This window comes from Bubalus bubalis, chromosome 14, assembly GCF_019923935.1.
Source record: "Bubalus bubalis isolate 160015118507 breed Murrah chromosome 14, NDDB_SH_1, whole genome shotgun sequence".
NCBI lineage: Eukaryota > Metazoa > Chordata > Mammalia > Artiodactyla > Bovidae > Bubalus > Bubalus bubalis.
Genome location: NC_059170.1, coordinates 57,853,867 through 57,873,961, shown reverse-complemented (window position 1 = coordinate 57,873,961; position 20,095 = coordinate 57,853,867). Strand labels below are relative to the sequence as shown.

At 36.7% G+C, this 20,095-nt stretch overlaps 1 protein-coding gene across 2 annotated transcripts in view; it reads left to right on the top strand.

Moving 5' to 3' along the window:
- The window catches only part of GPR158 (G protein-coupled receptor 158), a 302,630-nt gene that overhangs the window by 27,290 nt on the left and 255,245 nt on the right, over positions 1 to 20,095 (top strand). For both annotated transcript variants that reach the window (XM_044928140.2, XM_006075956.4), the window contains exon 2: positions 6,806 to 6,911. In XM_044928140.2, the coding sequence (XP_044784075.2) occupies positions 6,806 to 6,911 (106 nt within the window). The remainder of the gene's footprint in view (positions 1 to 6,805; positions 6,912 to 20,095) is intronic.

Here is a 20,095-nt window from a genome sequence, read left to right as displayed (position 1 = left end):
GCATGATGTTCTCTGCAAATAAGTTAAATAAGCAGGGTGACAATGTACAGCTTTGATATACTCCTTTCCCAATTTTGAACCAGTCCATTGTTCCATGTCCAGTTCTAACTGTAGCTTCTTGACCTGCATACAGGTTTCTCAGGAGGCAAGTAAGGTGGTTTGGTATTTCCAACTCTTAAAGAATTTTCCTCAGTTTGTTGTGATCCACATAAAGTCTTTAACATAGTTTTTTTTTTTTAATTCCTTTGTATCTATTCATTCTGCATTTATTTGCATATTTCTTATTTGCATATTTTCTCTTTAATTCTTGAGTCTCCATTTATTTTATCAAAGAAATTTAGTTTTTTTATAACTAAAAATTTTTACTATTTTGAAATATTTTTAGACTTTAGAAGATTAGCAAAGATAATAAAGTTTCCATTACCTTACCTAGGTGCATACGCTTCATCAAACTTCCTATAACATTAACATCTTCCATGAAATGATCAAAATTAAGAAACTCATATTAGTACAACACTATTACTTAAGTTACAGATTTTATTCTTATTTCCTCAGTTTTTCCACTAATGTTCTATTTCTCTTCCAGGATCCAAATAGGTTATCATATCTTATAAACTGAATTATGTTTCCCCAAAATTCACACATGGAAATCCTAACCCTCAGCACCTCAGAATGTGACTGTATTTTGAGACAACATCTTAAAAGAGATAATTAAGGTTAAAATGATCTTGTTAGGATGGGCCCTAATCCAAGATGTTTGTGTCTTCATAAGAAGAAATTAGGACACAAGAACACACAAAGATCATATGAAGACACAGAGAGATGACAGCCATCTACAAGTCAAGGAGAGAGGCCTCAAAAGAAACCAACTGACACCTTGCTCCTGGACTTTTAGATTCCAGAATTATAAGAAAATAAATTTCTGTTGTTTAAGCCATCCAGTCTGGGTACTTTGTTATGGCAGCCCTTGCAAACTAATATATCACTTGCTTTTCATATTTCCTCAATATTTTCCTCATAGTTCCTTGCTTTTCATATTTCCTTAGTCTTCTCCAATCTGTGAGTTTCTCAGTCATTTCTTGCCTTTAAACCATATTCTCTTACGTTATCAACTACCAATTGACACTTCTGAAGTGTGCTGGTAAAGTATTTTGTTGAATATCCCTTAATTTGAACTTGTCTAATGAAACAAAAAGTTTCTTAGACAACAAACTTGTCTAAAAAACAACAGAGGGAAAATGCCCTTCTCACTGCATTATACCACAGAGTACATAGTATCAATATGTCTTTTTACTGGTGATGTTAACCTTGGTCACTTAGTGTGGTGTTTCTCAGGTTTGTCCATTCTAAAGTTACTATTTTTCATTTTCCATACTTCATTCTAAATGAATCACTAAGTTAAGCTCACACTCAAGGGGAGGTGTTTAATGGATTCAGAATTGCAGTTCTGCAAGATGAAAAGAGTTCTGGAGATCATTTGCAGAACAATATGACATACTTAATACTACTAAATGTGGGCTTCCCTGGTGGCTCAGAACCTGCGGCAAATGAATCTTTACTGGTAAAGAATCTGTCTACAATGTGGGAGGCCTTGGTTTGATTCCTGGTTTGGGAAGATCCTCTGGAGGAGGGAATAGTTAGCCAGTCCAGTATTCTTGCCAGGAGAATTCCACGAACAGAGGAGCCTGGTAGGCTGCAGTCCATGGGGTCACAACGAATCGGACATGACTGAGCGACTGACAGTTTCACTACTAACCTACACTTAAACATGGTTACGACAGTATGTTTTATTATATTTATTTCACAATTAAAAAAAATTAAAAAGGAAAAAAACAGAAAACAAGCAGCTCTTCTTTAGTTCATGTTTTTCTCCTTGCATTCCATCACAGTCAGCTGGAAAAAGCCAGACAGTACTCTCTGCATTTCACTTATAACATTCCTTGGCCATATCCACAAGTTCATTTGCTCGCAGGTAACAGCTTTGCCAAACTTCCAACTATTATACAACAAAGGTTGCTTTTTTTTTTTTTTTGTCTCCAGTATCATTCCTACATTGTCCTTTAAACCATGTTCTGGCTTTAACCATTTCTTTTAAGGCCTTTCCAGCTTCTGCCTCTGCCTGGACCCAAAGCCAGAGCCGTAAGTTTTAGGTTTTTGTTATGTAAGTAACCCCTGTTAGGCACCAGACCTTATTCTGATCATCTATTGTGTGGAGTAAACCACTGAGGGCAGCTGGTCTACCAGCATCTGGTTTTTATCAACTCTTTAATTTTGACTGAACTTCTGCCCTGATTCCCCTTCAATGTTGACTAATGGGATGTTACTGTCAATTTTTGTATTGATGGAAAAGGAAAAATATTGCCCAAGGTGAGATGGTGAAGAAACAAAAGCAGAATTTCAAAACTTTCTGTCAACCTATCCAGTTTTCCTTTCCATTCATTAGCCCATAGCAGTCCATGATAGTTTTCTGTTTGCTCAGGTTTTCACTCTCTCTCTCCCTTTTTGGTCATGGTTTTTTTAAGCCACTATTTGCATCTCTCTAGCATCTGCCATTTTCCAGGGTTACTCTTTGGGGTGGCTGATTTAGGAGCTGAGGGAAAATATTAAAAAGACACAGACAATGGAAATTTTGCCCATGGGAAAAACAATCATTAAAAACCAAATATTATAACAGAAAGTACTAATGGTATGAAGAAGGTAAGCATAGTATATCACGTGGAGAATAGAGAAGTAGTTTCTAAATGAGACTTGTAGTTTATATATATGGTTTTAGAAAAGAGCCAGATAGAGGCTACAATAAGGAGAGTACAGCTTAGGCAAAAGGACTTCAGGTATAAAGGTAACTATAAAAGAATGATTTTCTGAGATAACATGAATTACTTATGACCCCTCAGAGTAATTCTGAATTGTTTAGAACAAAGAATGTATGTGAGTGAGTGAATGGAGAAGTCAGAAACAAGAGGGGCCTGGATATAATGTTATACCAAGGAACCTGGATTTCATTCTTCAGGAGAGTGGGAAATATTGATTTAGCAGCATTTGATGCTTAAGCTTTAGGGCCCCGTGCTTGCATGGGGAAATTTCTAAGGTCCTGGATCAAGCACTAACAATGAGTTTTGTGGTCAACTGCTATTTTTTTTGTAAAATTTGCAAAAGGAAGATATAACTAAATGGTCTCTTTCTACTACAGTTTTCCCCCCATTACATTTTCCCTGGGCTGTGGGCATTTTTGGAAATTGGTTAAGCAGAAGTTCTGAATTGTTTAACAATACATACTAAATTAGTTTGTAGTCACGTCTCAGTTATCACTAGCCATCCTGGTATAGAAAAGCCTTCTAGTAATGAAATTACTACCCATTCAGCAGTAGTAACACAAACACGTAAGGCCAAAGGGTCATATTGTGATTAAAATAAATATTAATGATTTTGTACTTGTTTCTTAAAGAAGGACGCTAAACCTTTCTTAAAGAACGGCCTACAAATCGAGACCTTCATTGGAGCAATGCCAGACAGGGCCAAATAAGTAAACTGTTACAGAAATTTTTTAGCTCCATGAGAGATGAAGAAGGCCTGAACGAGGCAGGATTAGCAGAAATGGAGGGGAAGGGTCAAGGTACCTGGAGGGAGTAGAATTTAAGGAATTTGACAAATTGTTTTGATTTGGGGGATGAGTTTCATAACAAACAAGTTATCTACCAGGTAACTGTAAGGACTGAAGCCCATACACAGAGAACGTTAAGGAAATTCCAAACCTGGTTGGCGGATGAATCTTGTTTTGACCTTGAGGCCTTGTAGAAGTCAAAGAAACAAGGAGAGAAAAATGCTAGTCTGCAGGTCAGCTAAGCACCCAAAGATTTGGGGAACGTTATCTGCTATATTTTCCATTCTCTGGAGACCACTTACCAGTCTCTTTTTGGCCCTTGTCTTCCAGTCTTCAACCCACCAAACATCAGCCACTTCCGGGCCCTCAGCGCTTCCCAGTGGTGCCGGCTCACCGGATGCGGTAGCAGCACTTCAGCCGCAGAAGAGAGAGGTTAGGGGAGCAGCACGCAGGCTTGGCGTGGGTCTTCCCAGGCCCAAGCCCTGCCAGCGCGCATGCGTGAGGCTTTTAGTTTTTGAGCGTCTCCTTGCACTGGAGCCTAGTGGGCTGCCGTCTATGGGGTCACAGAGAGTCGGACACGACTGAAGTGACTTAGCAGCAGCAGCAGCTTGCACTTGGCTGCATGATTTTCGCCACTCGGAGAGCTTTCTCTTCCAAGTTAGTCTCGCAGACTTCCACTTCCCCTGCAGGAAGTGTCGGTGCCTTCCCGAGGGCTTTGTAGCTCCCCAGGCGCCAAGGCCCAGGTACTAATGAAGATGAGTCAGCATTGATTTCCCAGCTGGTAAGCACATGGCTCATTACCTTTGGTGGTTTTGCACTGAGCCCTGGGAGCATTGTGAACTGGGTTTCAAGACTACAGCGACTTTTTGCTTCTCGTGTAGGAATGTGGAATAAAAAAAAAAAAAAAAAAAAAAAGGCGGAAAACTCTAGCCCTTAAGATACCAGTTTCTTAAACCAGATTTCTCAGGGAAGGGACCAGAGGTAATTGCATCCTTCTGGAATCCCTAATTAGCCCTTGTTCCTAAGCCAGCTCTGGAGGGTTTTGAGATCTTCACTATCTTGCGACTAAAGTGTAGCGGTTAGTGGAAGAAAACTTGTGGAATAGAAATGTATATTTTTATTGGTTTGCTACTTACATTCCTAAGCTGTTCAAGAATATAAAAATGTAGCGGGCATAGTTCAGTGGGAAATTTTATGTCATAGAAGAAGATGACTGGTAACTTAGTGTGTGGATACAAAAGTGCCCGTAATTGTACCTTGAACCAGCGAGTTAGAAATCTTACTTCAGTGAGGCCTATCCTGACCACCCTTTGAAAAAATCTTAACCTTCTCTGTACTCCCGTCCATCCCCCTTACCTACTTGAAGGTAGTTTTTTCCCTCCATCTCACTTTTTAGTTTGTATTACTAAGTGTAATTTACTTATTTATTATGTATGTGCTCAGCATCCGGCTCCTCTATTCATGAAATTTTCTGAGGAAGAATAGTTATTTATTATAGCCATGGTTTATTATTTGTCTGACTAGAGTTAAACTTCGTGAAGGCAGGAACTTTTTTTTTTTTTCAGCTTAGTAATGTCAGAGGCCAAGAATAATTTTGGCCCATAGTAGATGCTAGATAAGTAATTTATTAAATGAATGAAAAGCTGAATATATTGTTTTCAAAAGATCTAAGTAGAGCCTGGAGTGGGCTTTCCTGATTGGCATGAATATGTGGAACACAATTTTATGTGAAGTCCTGATTGATGAAGACAGCAAGTCAACCAGTGTTTATAGAATGCCTGTTGTATCCCAAGTGTTAACTTTCCACATTCCCCAGAATTTAGCATCCATTCTCTATGAAATATTCTGATACTTTTAAAGACATTTTAAACCTTTGAGGTTTCTTGGGAGAGACCGTGGCATCTCTTATCTTGATATGTATATATACCAGACAATAAATATGTGTTGAAAGAGCAAATGGTTTTAAGGCGTTAGGAGAAGAGAAAGTCTACCACTCCAGTATTCCGGCCTGGAGAATTCCATGGACTGTACAGTCCATGGGGTTGCAAAGAGTCGGACATGACTGAGCGACTCACTTTCACTACTTGGAAATTTAGCTCTTTATTGCATGTATAGTTTTTGTTTTATGGGATTATAGTCCACAGCGGTAGTATTTTGCAAACTGGGGCTATTTCTCTTAAGATTTTATGATAAATTTTTGCATCATCCTTTGAGTGATCCTCTGAAAAATGAACTTACACATACTCTGGGTTGTCTGGATAACTAAAAACTGATATCAGGTTTTGCTGTGCCTCTGTTTTTAAGCATGGTAGTACTAGGTAGTGTAGTACATACTTTACAGGTTAATATGAAAAGAATGGAAACAGCCTTAAAAAGTAAATGATTTATTCACTCTAGATGAAGCCCAAAAGACATTAAGCAACTCTGTCAGAAAATTTCACAGTAGTTTAAAAGGAGAAAACAGATGAGAAAAATGAGTTGTAACATGTGGTATTAGGCTTCCTGAATTAGCTATTGTACCATATTCCTTTTCTGAGAGGTGATTTAGTTTGGCACAATGTAATCATTGATGTTTTTAAATAATATTTTAAATTAAAAAACTGTTGGCTGTATAACTTTTACATTTGTTTTGTTATTTTATGTGTATGTTTTGTAGCTAGAAAAACTATAATACAAGGAATTTGAGGAAAGAGATGCTTTTTTTCCGATCTTATCTCCTCCTCTTAACTCATTTCCTCCTCCTCCCTTGCCCCAAACTTCCCATCCCTGGCCCTGCATTGGGGAGTAGAAGTAGAAAGAAATGAGATAAGGGCTTTTAAAAAAATTTATTTTGACAAAAGAGGTATTGGGAGCAAGTATTATTTCAGAGTCCACTTTGCTACCATGTCCAGAGTGATTCTGTCTGGAGGTTAGCCAATCAACAAATACTTATTGAACAGCTAGTATATGCCAGGCATTATACAGGGAGCTGAAACAGAGAACAGTACAGAGCCCGCCTTTGGTGCTTACACAAAACTAATGACTTGCTGTTTCTGTTCTATTATCCCTACCTACACTGGCACACTTTAGATGAGTATGAGTGGGCAATTTGGAGAATTTTAGTGCATTCTTGTGCTGATTTGTCTGATTTTTAGGTTAGAACACGGAATTAGAAATTGTAAAGGCTCAGATTAATTTGTCCTTTTTGTCTTTCTCTGTTTTAAGGGGTGTCATGAAAGTAGACATAAATCTTCAGAAGGTGGACATTGACCAATGTTCAAGTGATGGCTGGTTTTCAGGAACTCACAAATGTCACCTTAATAATTCAGAGGTAAGAAAATGGAGATAAAATTCTCTGAAATCAGAAGCTCAGAAATATATTACTTCTGAGTAGATTGTATTTGTGTGTGTAAGTGAACAAGAAGTATCTTACTGGGGGAAAAAATCTGTTATGCACGCCTGACTGTTGCCAAATGAACTGAAAGAGGAGTAGAAAATGAAATTTGTGCAGAATAACTATTCATTTAGGGACTAAGAGAAGGCTGAAACTAAAATTATGTCTGAAGTTTGGCTTTAGTCAAAGTCTGACCCTATTGTTCAAAATGAGCTAGAAATTAAAATAGCCATGAAGTGAGAAACCATCCCAATAGGGGTCAACCAAATTATGCACATTTTATGGAATATGATGCTTTTTGAAACATTGATGCTATTCGTTTAGACACCCTGCCATCTGTCAGAAAAGCAATAGAGAAAGTATAGCCAGGAGATACTGAGAAGAAGGAGAAAACTGTTTGCAGGAAACTGGAAAGGAGATGTGTGTATTTGGTGTGTTTTTTGCAATGTTCAATTCCTGTCTGTACTTAATTTCATGAAACTCCAGTTGGCAAGGAACAGGCAGAGAAATCATACGTCTGGAAATAAGACTGTCACTTGTCTTCTTTAAAAAAATTTTTTTTTAATTGAATGAAAGAGTCTTTAAATTCTGTGGTGCTTTACAATTGTCAAGTTTAACACAGATGATTTCATATAATCCCATAATAACCCTTTTTTCCTCTACCCCCATATTGCCCCTCCCCTCATTCCCTCTCCTCACTGATAATCACTAGTTTGTTCTCTGAATCTGTGAGTTTGCTTTTTTTTTTTTTTTTTTACTATAATCACTAGTTTGTTGCATTTTTTAGATTCTACATTTAAGTAATATAGAGTATTTGTCTTTCTCTGAGCAACTACACTTAGCATAATGCCCTCCAAGTCCATCCACGTTGCTGCAGATGGCAACGTTTCATTCTTTTTATGGCTGAGTAGTATTCCATTGTGAGTTTGGGTGTGCTCAGTCACTTCAGTCATATCCTACTCTTTGCAACCCTATGGACTATAGCCCACCAGGCTCCTCTATCCATGGGATTCTCCAGGCAGGAATACTGGAGTGGGTTGCTGTGCCCTCCTCCAGGGGATTCTTTACTGCTTGAGCCATCGAGGAAGCCTGTATATACATATATGTAATATATGCCACACCTTCTTTGTCCATTCATTTGTGGATGGACACTTAGGTTGTTTCCATATCTTGGCTATTGTAAATAATGCTGCTATGGGTATTTGGGTGCTTGTGTCCTTTTTAGTTAGTATCAACTGATATTCTGTAATTTCAGAGGTGACATGTGATGACATCATTATTTCATTTTTAGTAATCTTATTTCTCAAGTCCCCAAATGCTCTAAAACAAATGTACACTAAAACTCCTGACCTTAAATACTTCAGCTGTCTCTACTTTGAGTCCATGAATTTATGAGGAAAGTCAGCATGATTTATTTAAAATAGGGGATATTCCTGTAAATGTAGTAATCTACATCTTCAATTTGAATTTTTGCCACATTTCCCTGTAGCCCACCATGACCCAAATAATCTTCCACAGTTCCACACATCCCCCCTACATTCCACACACACCTTTACCTGCCCTCTGTTCTTCCCACCGCAATATCCCTCAACCCTCTCACCCCCTAATCTCCCTAGGAACCCGCATAGTCCCCTATATCTCTCTAAGCCCATCACATAGTCCCAACATGTTCCCACGACCCCCACTTACTCAGTAACCCACACACCCTGACTCCCACATCTCGATATACTTCCACATAGCCCACCCTCCACCCTACCCTGATTGCCATCATTCCCTTCTTCCCAATTGGGAACTTATTATGTAAATGAAGTATTTCTGTCTTGTCAAGTCACAGAGGTCCGGATGCTCTTTTCACCTCCGCTCGCTATTTTTCTTATGGATTTGAACTTTTCCGAGTTCCCACTTCCCTTTGGATGGTTCTGGCATTTCTAAACATATGAATTTCAGTGATTTGGTAAATATCTTTTAACCTGATTATTGTCTCCATGCCCGTGGCATAGCGCTTCATAGCTTTGTCTTTTAGCCAGGGTGGAATTTGTTTCTGCATGAGTGTCAGATTATGGATATTGATCTGTGTGTGCTTATTTCTGTATAGCCTTGTTTCAGTGGTGTTCCTGGGTGGTTCAATCAGCAGTCTGTCCAGAAACAAGGAGATATTTGCTTATCAGTCTGTTACAGTTGTTGCTTGCCTCTAATAATCTTGATGTAGTTTTCTTTTTCCTTATAGCACATCTGTTTATTTGATTAGGTGGTCTTATTGGATGGCTTTTTAGAAGATTGATTTATTTTCATTATATCAGGCTTATCAATTTTCTGTGGGTTGTGTCTTTTTAAAGCTGTCAAATAAACTAAATTATTTCAAGATAAAATATTATCTTTTGTTCTGGTAAACAGAGATTAGGGTAAAATGTGTAACTTTTGGCTTTATATATGGCAGCATTGTATTTATTCAGTTCCTATAGGAAAAAAATGAAAAACTCACCCTGTAAGACAACCAACAGTTCAGTGAATCTCATTTGACAATATTGTACAAAGGTTCAGTGATCAAAAAATAACATCAACAAACACTGAATCTACAAAGTGCCTGTTTGACTTAAACTCTGGATCCCTTGACCCCCTCACTTGCTGAGGTCCTAGTGTTGGGAGTAGGAGATCTTGGCGTCCTAGGTTGGCAGCCTCTGGTGTGTAGTCTGATGGACACAGGGCTGGACTGGAACTCGTCACATCTTTCTGTGGGGCTTCTGTCAGGTTCTGGAGTTGGTATTGGTCACTGTAGGCACTGCTGCTGGTCTACACCACATTCTCAGACTCAGGAGTAACGATAGTCTTTCAGTTCCTTCTCTGTAGTGATGTGAATTGGAGACTAGGAACTGGCTTCTACTGATGTTTTTACTGCTTGGTAAAACTGAAACAAAGCTCGTGTTCAGGGTGTTTTTCATCTGTACTGACTCTCTTTCGTTCCTTGTCACAAATCTGTTACAGACCCAAGGATCATTGTGTAAACTGACTTGTTTTGGGATGTACTTAACATGATTGGTATTTGTAAGAGATATCTGTATGGGCTGCCCAGGTGACTCAGTGGTAAAGAACTTAGCTGCCAGTGTAGGAGACATAAGAGATGTGGTTTTGATTCCTGGGTCAGGAGGATCCCCTGCAGAAGGAAATGGTAACCCATTCTAGTATTTTTGCCTGGGAAATCCCATGGACAGAGGAGCCTGGTGGGCTACAGTCCATGGGGTCACAAAGAGTTGGACACGACTTTAATGATTAAACAACAAAACAGGGGCCTGTCTATGAAAATCCACATCATTAGAAACAGAGACTTGCATCATGTTTACTGTGGGTTTTATTTTTTACCAGTGTTTAACATTCTTCTCTTGTAAATACCACAGGGAGTAACAAATTTCTAAGTTGTAATTGAGGCAAGCTTTTCACTTAAAAAAAATTTTTTTTTTCCAGTGTGTTGACTTTTCAGCCTCTGAGGTATCTTAAACTAAATACAGAGTCTGATATTGGAAACAAATAAGTAGTATGTAACCAGTGACAGAAGCTTCAAGAGCATTTTAGGAAGGCATGGGATGGTTTGTGAGGAAAATGATTTCTCAACAAGTTTGGGTTGTTACTGAATTTAGGAGGCAATAAGTGCTTTTTGAAGAGCATAGTAAAATGAGATCTCAGTTGACACTCTGAGTTGAACCAGATTCCAGGATTATTTTGGCCATTTTTATAACTGATCCAGATCACTGCTACCTGGACTCGATCATGTTTTCCGTGGCCATTTAAATAATTCTTGACCTATTTCATATCATTGTTTCATTTGGGTACACAGAATCCTCTCCTACAAAATAGTTTATTAAAAACATTGGCATAAATTGCTATTTTTGTTTTAAAGGTTTTCTTTTGCTTGTTTCCTTTAGAGGATTTTTTAAAGTCACTATTTGAAGTATGGAACAGTGACCTTGAAACTTTTTGATTATATTCTATTAGTAAAAATGCTTTAAGCATTCACAAATAGTATTTGTATGTTTTTTAATCTGTATAGTATATGCATCTTTTGTAATATATTTTGTATGTTATAAGAAGACTTAATTGGGTTGAGATAAAAATGAAACATTGTTTTAATGTAGATTATATTTTATAATATTAAATATTGTTGTTAGTTACTCAGTTGTGTCCAACTCTTTGTGACCCCATGGACAGGCTTCTCTGTCCATGGGGATTCTCTGGGCAAGAAGACTGGAGTGGGTTGTCATTTCCTTCTCCAAATATATCTGGTTACAATTTTTGAAAATTTTTCAGTGATAGTGTTATGATTTATTATGCTTCATCATTTAAAATTTTAAAAAGTCTTAGTTTAATACTTAGCAGTGCAGTGATTCAGAGGTCTCTCAGTTCAGTTTATTTTTATACTTAGTTTTAATGTCTGTCATAGTTGAAAATATGCCTCAGAAGGATATGTCAGTCCACATTGAAGAAGTAAATTGTTGACTGTATTTGCTAAATAACAGTGTTCATTTTTCAGTTTCCAATTTTGCAAAGGTTTTTTTTTTTTTTTTTTTTTTTCAGAAATACAGCTAGCAGTTTTTCATTTTACCTGATGTCAATTGGTCCCTGAAAACTAATTGGAAAGCTGGGCATTTTAATATTTTAAAAGAATAGATTAAGAACCCACTCAGACATTCATGGGGAATATTTTCAAATAGATTAGGAAATTTTATTTCCAAGTTTAAACTGTATGGCTATGTGAGTATTTATAGTTTTTGACAACAAAAACCATGTAACACTGAAAACATTTCCAAATCCATTTTCAAAATGCTCACTTCAAAAGGCTTTCTCACGGATTATTAAAATGTCACATTTACTTTGAAGGAAGAGCTTATATATTTTAAAAAGTACCTGCTGCATACACACTACTGACATCCACTTGTCATCATTGAGCAGGACAGCAAATTTAGAACACTTGCCTTTTTTTGTAAAGAGTGATGAATAATCTTCACGTTCAGAAATAAGTAGTTCACTTTGAGACAATCAGAAAATCTTTGTGTGGGAAAAGTTTTTCCAGGTCACACACCATCTTACTAATATTATGAAGAATTGTAAATATTTTGCAATTTAAAATAATATACTCTGTAAATCCCCTTGGATGGTCAAATACAAAAGGTAATACTTTAGAAAAGTTCTGCATTATGAGTATTATCATTCACCTGTCTCTAGAACTGTCCTGTTCAATATGATAGCCACAAGCTTCATATGCCTATATTGGAAATCACTAAATAAAAGTAAGAATTCAGGTCCTTGGCCTCATTATCCTGATTTGAAAAATAAAATAGCCACATGCAACTACTGGATACTGGACAGTGTAGTGGACACGCCAGGCTTTTGAATATGGCCTAGCTTACAGTGCAGTCAAGCCACACAAATTATTGAAACCTTTCAAATCCCGGAATTTCCTTATGTGGGTGAATCATTTTCCTTAAATTCACTAAGGGACATTTAAGGACAATTTGAAATGAATTTTGGCTAATGTAATCAGCCATATAATCTGCTGTATTAACTTAATTGAAAATTAATAATGAGAAATCAGCCAACTTTTTAATGCCATTATTTTACACTGAAAACTGTAAAAAGTCTTCTAGTAAATGGAAAAAAGTAAATGCTGATAATCTTCTAGATATTTACATTTCCATTGTGTTTGTAGTACCGATTCTGTTTTCTCTGATTACCAATATAAAATGTGATGACGTGAAATCCCACTCTTCTCCTTGGATGTAGGGTAGTGATGAGCTGTTCACTGGTGCCTAGCACAGTGCCTGACACATTTACTGAATTAATAGAGGCTGCCCACTCTGTGCGTAGATGGCCTCCTTATAGTATAGAGTTACTGCTTTTGGTTTCTCCCCATGGAATTGCTCAAAATAAAGTTAAACTTTTTTTTTCTTCATAACAAACACACAGATATTTGAAGACTGCTGTCAGTATGCTTCTAAGTATTTCTTTTAGGCTAGTTGTCTTCTGATTCAGGCAAATATGGCTGTTTTACTAGGTTTAATCAAAAGAGGCCATACCACTGCTGTATAACTCCCCATTTCTTTTTGAAGTTGTTTGAAGACCTAACTTGTTTGATTTCGTTATATAGTCCTTTCTAAAATTAATAGAAAACTGATTATATTTTCAGAGTTTTCACTATGCTCCTGAGAGTTATTTGGACTAGATATTCTGTATTGTTCAAAAACTAGGGCTAGGAAATATTATTTCAAAATAACTGTACTAAGATGCTTAACAAGTCAGCTAAAGGAAAACTAGGTCTCTCTTTTTTAATTTTATTTTTTAACTTTTTACTTTATCTTGGAGTATAGTTGATTAACAATAGTGTGTTAGTTTCAGGTGTACAGCAAAGTGATTCAGTTATACATATACATGTATCTATCCTTTTTCAAATTCTTGTTCAGAGCTTGCTCTCTTGTTCAGAGAAAGATGTTTCCAACAACAGAGCAAGGGGTCACCAGTGGCTGTTGCCATCTTGTGGCCAGGGGAAAGTGGGGGTAGAGAGAGGGAAGGAGGGAGGAATTTTGCAGGGCTCATAAAAATTTCATGCACCATTAGCTGTATAGTTGAAGTAGGTGCCTCTTAAGTATCTTTGCAGCCCTAAGATTTTATATGTCTAGTATACTGTAAAGGAAACCACTGAAAGGTATTTCCATCCAAAAGCAAAGCTCTGCCTACCCTTGCATTGGAAATACCTTGAATTCTCATACCACATGTGATCGTGCCTGCCAAACTCCAGATTTTCTTATTTTGCTCTGTGAAAATAATAAAGCAAATGGTTGTTCATTATTGTCACCTTCATTCAAGCTAGCTTATGGGATTTGATTTCTACTTACTTATTAAGCACTTTGGTAACGGTTATGCAGGACTAATACATTCTGATTGAAGTGAGACGGAAAAGCCAAATCACGTTTAGTTGACTTTAGATTGTGAATCTGGAATAATGTGAACCAGAAAGGAGGCATAAGAGGAGTATCATTTTTTCCTCTAAATTGCATCTTTTTCTTATGAAGGAATCAGATACCAGGTACCATAGAGTAGAAGATAAATCCATTTTTCCACTATGATAAGGTCATGATATTCGGTATCTGCTTCTGAATAGTGCTCTTTTGTATATATTCCATGTCACTGGATTGCATTACCAGCCTTTTTGAACTTGTTGATCTAATGTTGGGACCTTTGAAGTATCTGCTTTAGAATTTACAAAGAGGGAGCACATCCTGTCTGTTTAAGGTGAACAGACTCTTTCTCTCAATCTATCTCTTTATCTGTCTGCTTGAGCTATAAAAACATTAAATCTTGATCTATAGCTTTCTACTTTATCAACTTTATGGACTACCTAAAATTAAAAACAAAAAAAACAACTGTTAACAAGATCTTATTCATAAAATCTTTTATGAGTAGTGTAGGTAAAGGCAATTTTCATAATATTTGCTAGTAATTAAATTTTATTCAGCCCAAGTCTGAAGAGTCTATTAGACACCAGAAGTGAAGCATCCCTTTGATACAAGTTTGTTTTTTGATCTCTGTGTAGGAAAATAATTATTTAAAAATAAAAAATAAGACATCCGTTTCATACTTACTTACTCTGTGAGTTGCCTATTACTGTTATTCCTGTTTTCTAGATGAGAAAATTAAGACTTAAAGTGGTTTAAGTAACTTGACTAGGGTCATAAAACTCGTAAGTGTTATTTTAGAAAGTTAAACTCTAGGAAGGTACGATGGGTGACATATGGCTGTTTGGAAAGAGAATCACTGAGTGGTAATGGCCCATGGGCTGATACTGTTAGTCTTGTGGTGTTACTCCTGGGGGTTCAGCCAAGGGGCATGGTAGAATTTGCATAAATAATTGGTTAGAAGTATACCAATCAAGAAGAAGTGATCTAGCTCTCAGGTGGCCAAAACAGATTTCTGAGAGGGTATGGAAAGCTCACATGGAAATTTGGATTGGGATCCATACACAAGGCCTTCCATCATGTAGGTGTGTGAATGGCAGCAGCATAAGTTTCTTTCTAGTGGTGGTATTCTTGTTTCAATGTATGGCAGTGACTTGTGGTGATAGGAATGTCCAGTTTGAAATTGAACTCAAGGGATAAGATCCATGTCCATAGATACAGATATAAAGGGTTTCCCTGGTGGCTCAGACGATAAAGAGTCTGCCTAAGACCTGGGTTCGATCCCTGGGTTGGGAAGATCCCCTGGAAAAGGAAATGGCAACCCACTCCAGTATTCTAACCTGGAAAATACCATGGACAGAGGAGCCTGGCAAGCTACAGTCCACGGGGTTGCAAAGAGTTGGACACGACTGAGTGACTTCACTTTCTTCTTTCCTTAGATATAAGTTGGTAAAGACTGTACGCATTGTCTGGACATCAATTAAGAGGGCAGATGTGAAGGAAAGGGACCCTCTTCTTCCTAGCAGGGAATCAGAATACCAATCAGAATGTAGAAATGAAACAAGTGTGAATATGAAGGATTGCAACTCACTGGGTACTGGGATGCCAAGGAGATCATTATATGTAAGTAAACTCTATTGCTGAAGATAAACACTTAAAATACTCCCAGAGTTCTCTGTGATCAGAGGTTAGAGTGGGACTGAGCTTAAAGATAGGCACATATATATGCAGCATATGCAACTTGGCTAGAATAGGCTGGGGCAAGGAGATTGTCTTACATACAGCAATAGATATGAGCTCAAAGGACTAGATTTCTTGATCTTTTCAATGCGGTGAGAGAACATCTGATGAAATATGAAGTTACTGAACAGATTTGGAGTATGTAGCTAAATTTATAATGAGTCAATCAGAGAAGAAAATATCTCAACCTATTAAACCTTTGCTTTTGTCATTTCCAGTAGCAGAAAAATTGCTACTTGTCCAATTCTAGATATGAGAGGCAATCAGAATATACAGTGAGTGCCTGGGGGGGGGGTGACTTTTTAGGGGTTAAATATAGCTTTGCATCATTAGCTTATGAGGAAAAAAATCCCATCATGACAGCAAATCAGATCTAATCTGGCACTCCCTGTGCTACAATTATATAAAATATGGTGGAAACTTGTCAAAGCTTTCAGTGAGAAATGAGGCTACTGATGCTTGGCAGCCCCCTTTTTTGAGCACAGTGAAGAATCATGTTGCTTAGCTACAGTCCTTGGTTGATTTAGAAAGCTTCAACTGACTATATTATTATACAAGAGTTAAACTCTCTTCCTTGATTTTTTTTTTCTAAAAGAAAAAAGCCTTCTTTATCACCTTTTTATTTTGGGGTATCTTTACCAAGTCACTTATATTTATTCACCCAGGACAAGTTTTGATTTAGCATTGTTTTCCCAAACCCAAGGTTTATAGATTGCAAGAGAAGAAGTGGGTGGTTGATGATACAAGCAGAATATAAAGTATTGAAATAGCTTAAATGCTTTTGCCGGCAAAGTAATGGGCAAATGTCTATTTCAACTTTTTTTTTTTTGGTCATTTGAAACTATTGTGTTTCCCTTCTTTTTCAGTTTATTCATAGTTTGAATTGCAGTTATCTTTATAATGCACAAGAATGTACAACATTTAATTATATTTTTGAATTTCAAAATGTAAACTGACTTATAGGTGTATGGAAAAATACAGGGAACAGTGGATGAAACTGATGAAGCAATAAGTGTGGGGGCTGGATTTGGAACCAAAACACTGAAAACAGAAGGATTAAGGAAAAAACAAAGAGGAACTGTCAATGGAGAGGTTTATATCAGTTATTGGTTCATGAAGTAGAAAAGTGTTCATGAAGTAGAAACGGATTAAAAACGGGGAAATGTCAGATGTGTCAGAGACCATTTCAATGGGATAAAAACACTCAAGGACTCTTAAGTCTAGAAAGGAATATTTTTTTATACTGTTCTAAATATGTAGATATCCACTTTATTTTTATAGCTCTTCAGGAAAGAGAGCTGACCCTTAGGAATACTTTCTAACATCTTACCGTAATTATTGTAATGAAGTAGAGCTGTGTCCTAATCTCAATTATGTAACTATTCAGTAGATTTTACTATTGACTTGTCTGTATAATCTGTTTTATACTTGCAGAGGCACTTTTTTCCATCCTTACAGTTCCATGATTACCTGGAGGAAAGTCTATAGAGTTGATTCTGTATTTACATTCAATAATAGGATATTGGTTAATTGTCTCTATAAGTCTTGAAAGTGAAAGTGCTAGTTGCTCAGTCATATCTGACTCTTTGCAACCCCATTCACTGTAGCCTGCCAGATTCCTCTATCCATGAAATTTTCCAGGCGAGAATACTGAAGTGGGTAGCCATTCCCTTCTCCAGGGGATTTTCCCCACCCAGGGATAGAACCCAGGTCTCCTTCACTGCAGGCAGATTCTTTACTCTCTGAGCCACCAGGGAAGCCCATTCTAATTCTAATTCTATTGAAGCCCAGATTTCATAGACTTAGAAGCTAAACCACTTGGTTTATGGACTTTGTTTTTATGGTCGTCTGCAAATCACCTTCATTTGCCACCCTTTAAAATACGTTTGTGTAATATCATGATTTTCAAAGTGTGGTTCTGGAACCCCTCAAAGTGGGGAGCTGTTGGGATCCTCAAGATGCTGTTAAGGAAGTCTGTGAAGTTAAACCTTCACATAATAATTTTAATAATAACATGATTTGCCTTTTGAACTCTTATTTGTCTTATGGGTATACAGAGGATTCATAAGATATGATATAGAAACAGATTAAATGCAGAAATATGACAATCTACTTGTCTTCTAATAAGCCTTTTAAGGAGACTTTTATGGAGATGTGCAGAAATGTAAAACAATGATACTCTTCTTGCTAAGTTTTTTTTTATTTTTGGAAGACATTGTTATTTTTCATAAACACATTATGCCTGCATGTTATGAAATTATTTTTAAAATGAATTTATAAATATTTTTAAATTTTCTTCATTCAATATCCAAGATGGTAAATATCAATTGATATAACCAGCATAAATAAAAGCTCTTTGATATTCTCAACAATTTTCAGGAGTGAAAGGGGTCCCATGATAAAAAAGTTTGAGGGATCTAATTTAGCACATTTTTAAGCTCCTGCATGATTCTGACCTTGACTCCACTTCCTGGTTTCTATGCTTTCTCTTCCTTCCTTCGATGATTCTACCTACTATTTCTCACTTTGGCCACCTGACAGTTTCTGCATATCCTTGGAGTCCTAGGTTTTGCTCCTTTGTAACCCCCTCGGGAAGTTGTTCCCACTTCAGGCAGAGCAAGTTGTCTTCTATATATCACTATAAGGCTTCCCTGGTGGCTCAGATAGTAAAGAATATGCCTGCAATGTGGGAGATCTTAGTTTGATCCCTGAGTTGGGAAGATTCCCTGAAGAAGGGAATGGCAACCCACTCCCGTATTCTTGTCTGGAGGATTCCGTGGACCGAGGAGCCTGGCAGGTTACTGGCTATGGGTTCACCATGGGGTCACAAGCAGTCAGACATGATTGAGCAACTAACATTGATAGTACATTGTACATATTTTTGTTTTAATACCTACAATGCTGTGTTAAAATGACTTGATTACTCTTGAATTATAATTGCTACTTTTATCAGATGCCTGCCCTATTATTGTGTCCTGTATATATGTGTATATACATATATATGTATATATAAAGGTGAATGTAATCCTCAAAACAGTCTTAGAAAATACCTATTATTATTTCAGTTTTACAGATGAGGAAACTGAGACTTAGCTACTTAAAAAACAATATAGATTACATCTTAATTAAGAATTTGAACTAATCAGTTGCTGATGAAATTCATGAGCCTTTGAGACAACGGCTGTGGCCTTCTCATACATCTTATTGGTATGGCTGCTCCTGTAGTTTAAGTTCATGTATAATATTCTTTACCATTTGAGCCACCAGGGGTATTTATTTTTTTAGAGTATCTCTTACGGTAACTATTTTCATCACTGTGTTACACCCATAAGAAAGATTTAGATTAATTCTATCATGACTTGGCAGGTAGTCCATCTTCTTTAGGAACAGAAGATTCTAGGTACAGCCTGATTACTCAGGATATTCTTCCTAGTATCTGAAAACCTTTTTGGGTACTCAGATTGTAGGTCTAACTTTAATTTGTTTTACATTTTACTTCATTTATTTCATTTACTCATTGCAAGCAGTTCTAATTAAAAATGAATAAGGGTTCAATTAAAATGGATGGTTTTAATTCTTAATAGAGAACTTCTATTTTCACAAATACTATAATCAGCTACTATTATTTTTAGAATCAAAGACTCTGTACATGCCACAATGACTTAGTTATGTGCTTTAGTTTCTATTGTTTTTCACTTATGATAGATGCACTTTATAAAAAGGGTATAAAGAATTCAGAGTAGGTGGTTCAACAAATTGACTAGTGATTATTCTCAATTCACTATTGTCAAGTATTTTTGTAGCTTATCTAGATTTGACAGAATGAATGAATACATGATGCTTTTAAAAACTACATCGCTTTCTTTTTGACATAAAAATAGAGAGCTCTACAAATACTATTCAGCTAAATCCGTGTAAATCCTCCTTCACAATAAAAGTTAGATTGTTTTCTTGGTAGGTTTTTCAGTCTGTGTAAATGTATAATTGGAACTTTGTCAAATTTTAGCCTTCTTTCTTATCTCTCCCACCGTTTCTGTCTTTCATTTGCCTGTCTTTCCTTATTTTCTTGATCTGTTCTGTGCTTTCCTTTTTCCTGTCCTATACTCTCCTCCTTTCCCCCTTTCCTATATCTTGTCTTTCTTTTTCTTTAAAAAAAAAACAACACACCTTAATTCCTAGAAAGAGAAATGAAAGCTAGAAGTTTTAATTTCCAATAAATGTTGGGCTAAGAAATAGCACAACTTTGTCTGAAGCATTTCTAGAGCAGTGACCACATATCTTTTAAAATATGCTTATACTTTTAGTGTCTGTTAATTGAGAAAAGCACAAACAGTTCAGATAAACATAAACAAGATATTCTAATCACTTATTAAAACAGCCTTGTATACATTTGAAAAATAAGATACAGATGGTTAAAATATGTTTTTAATTTAAATTAAA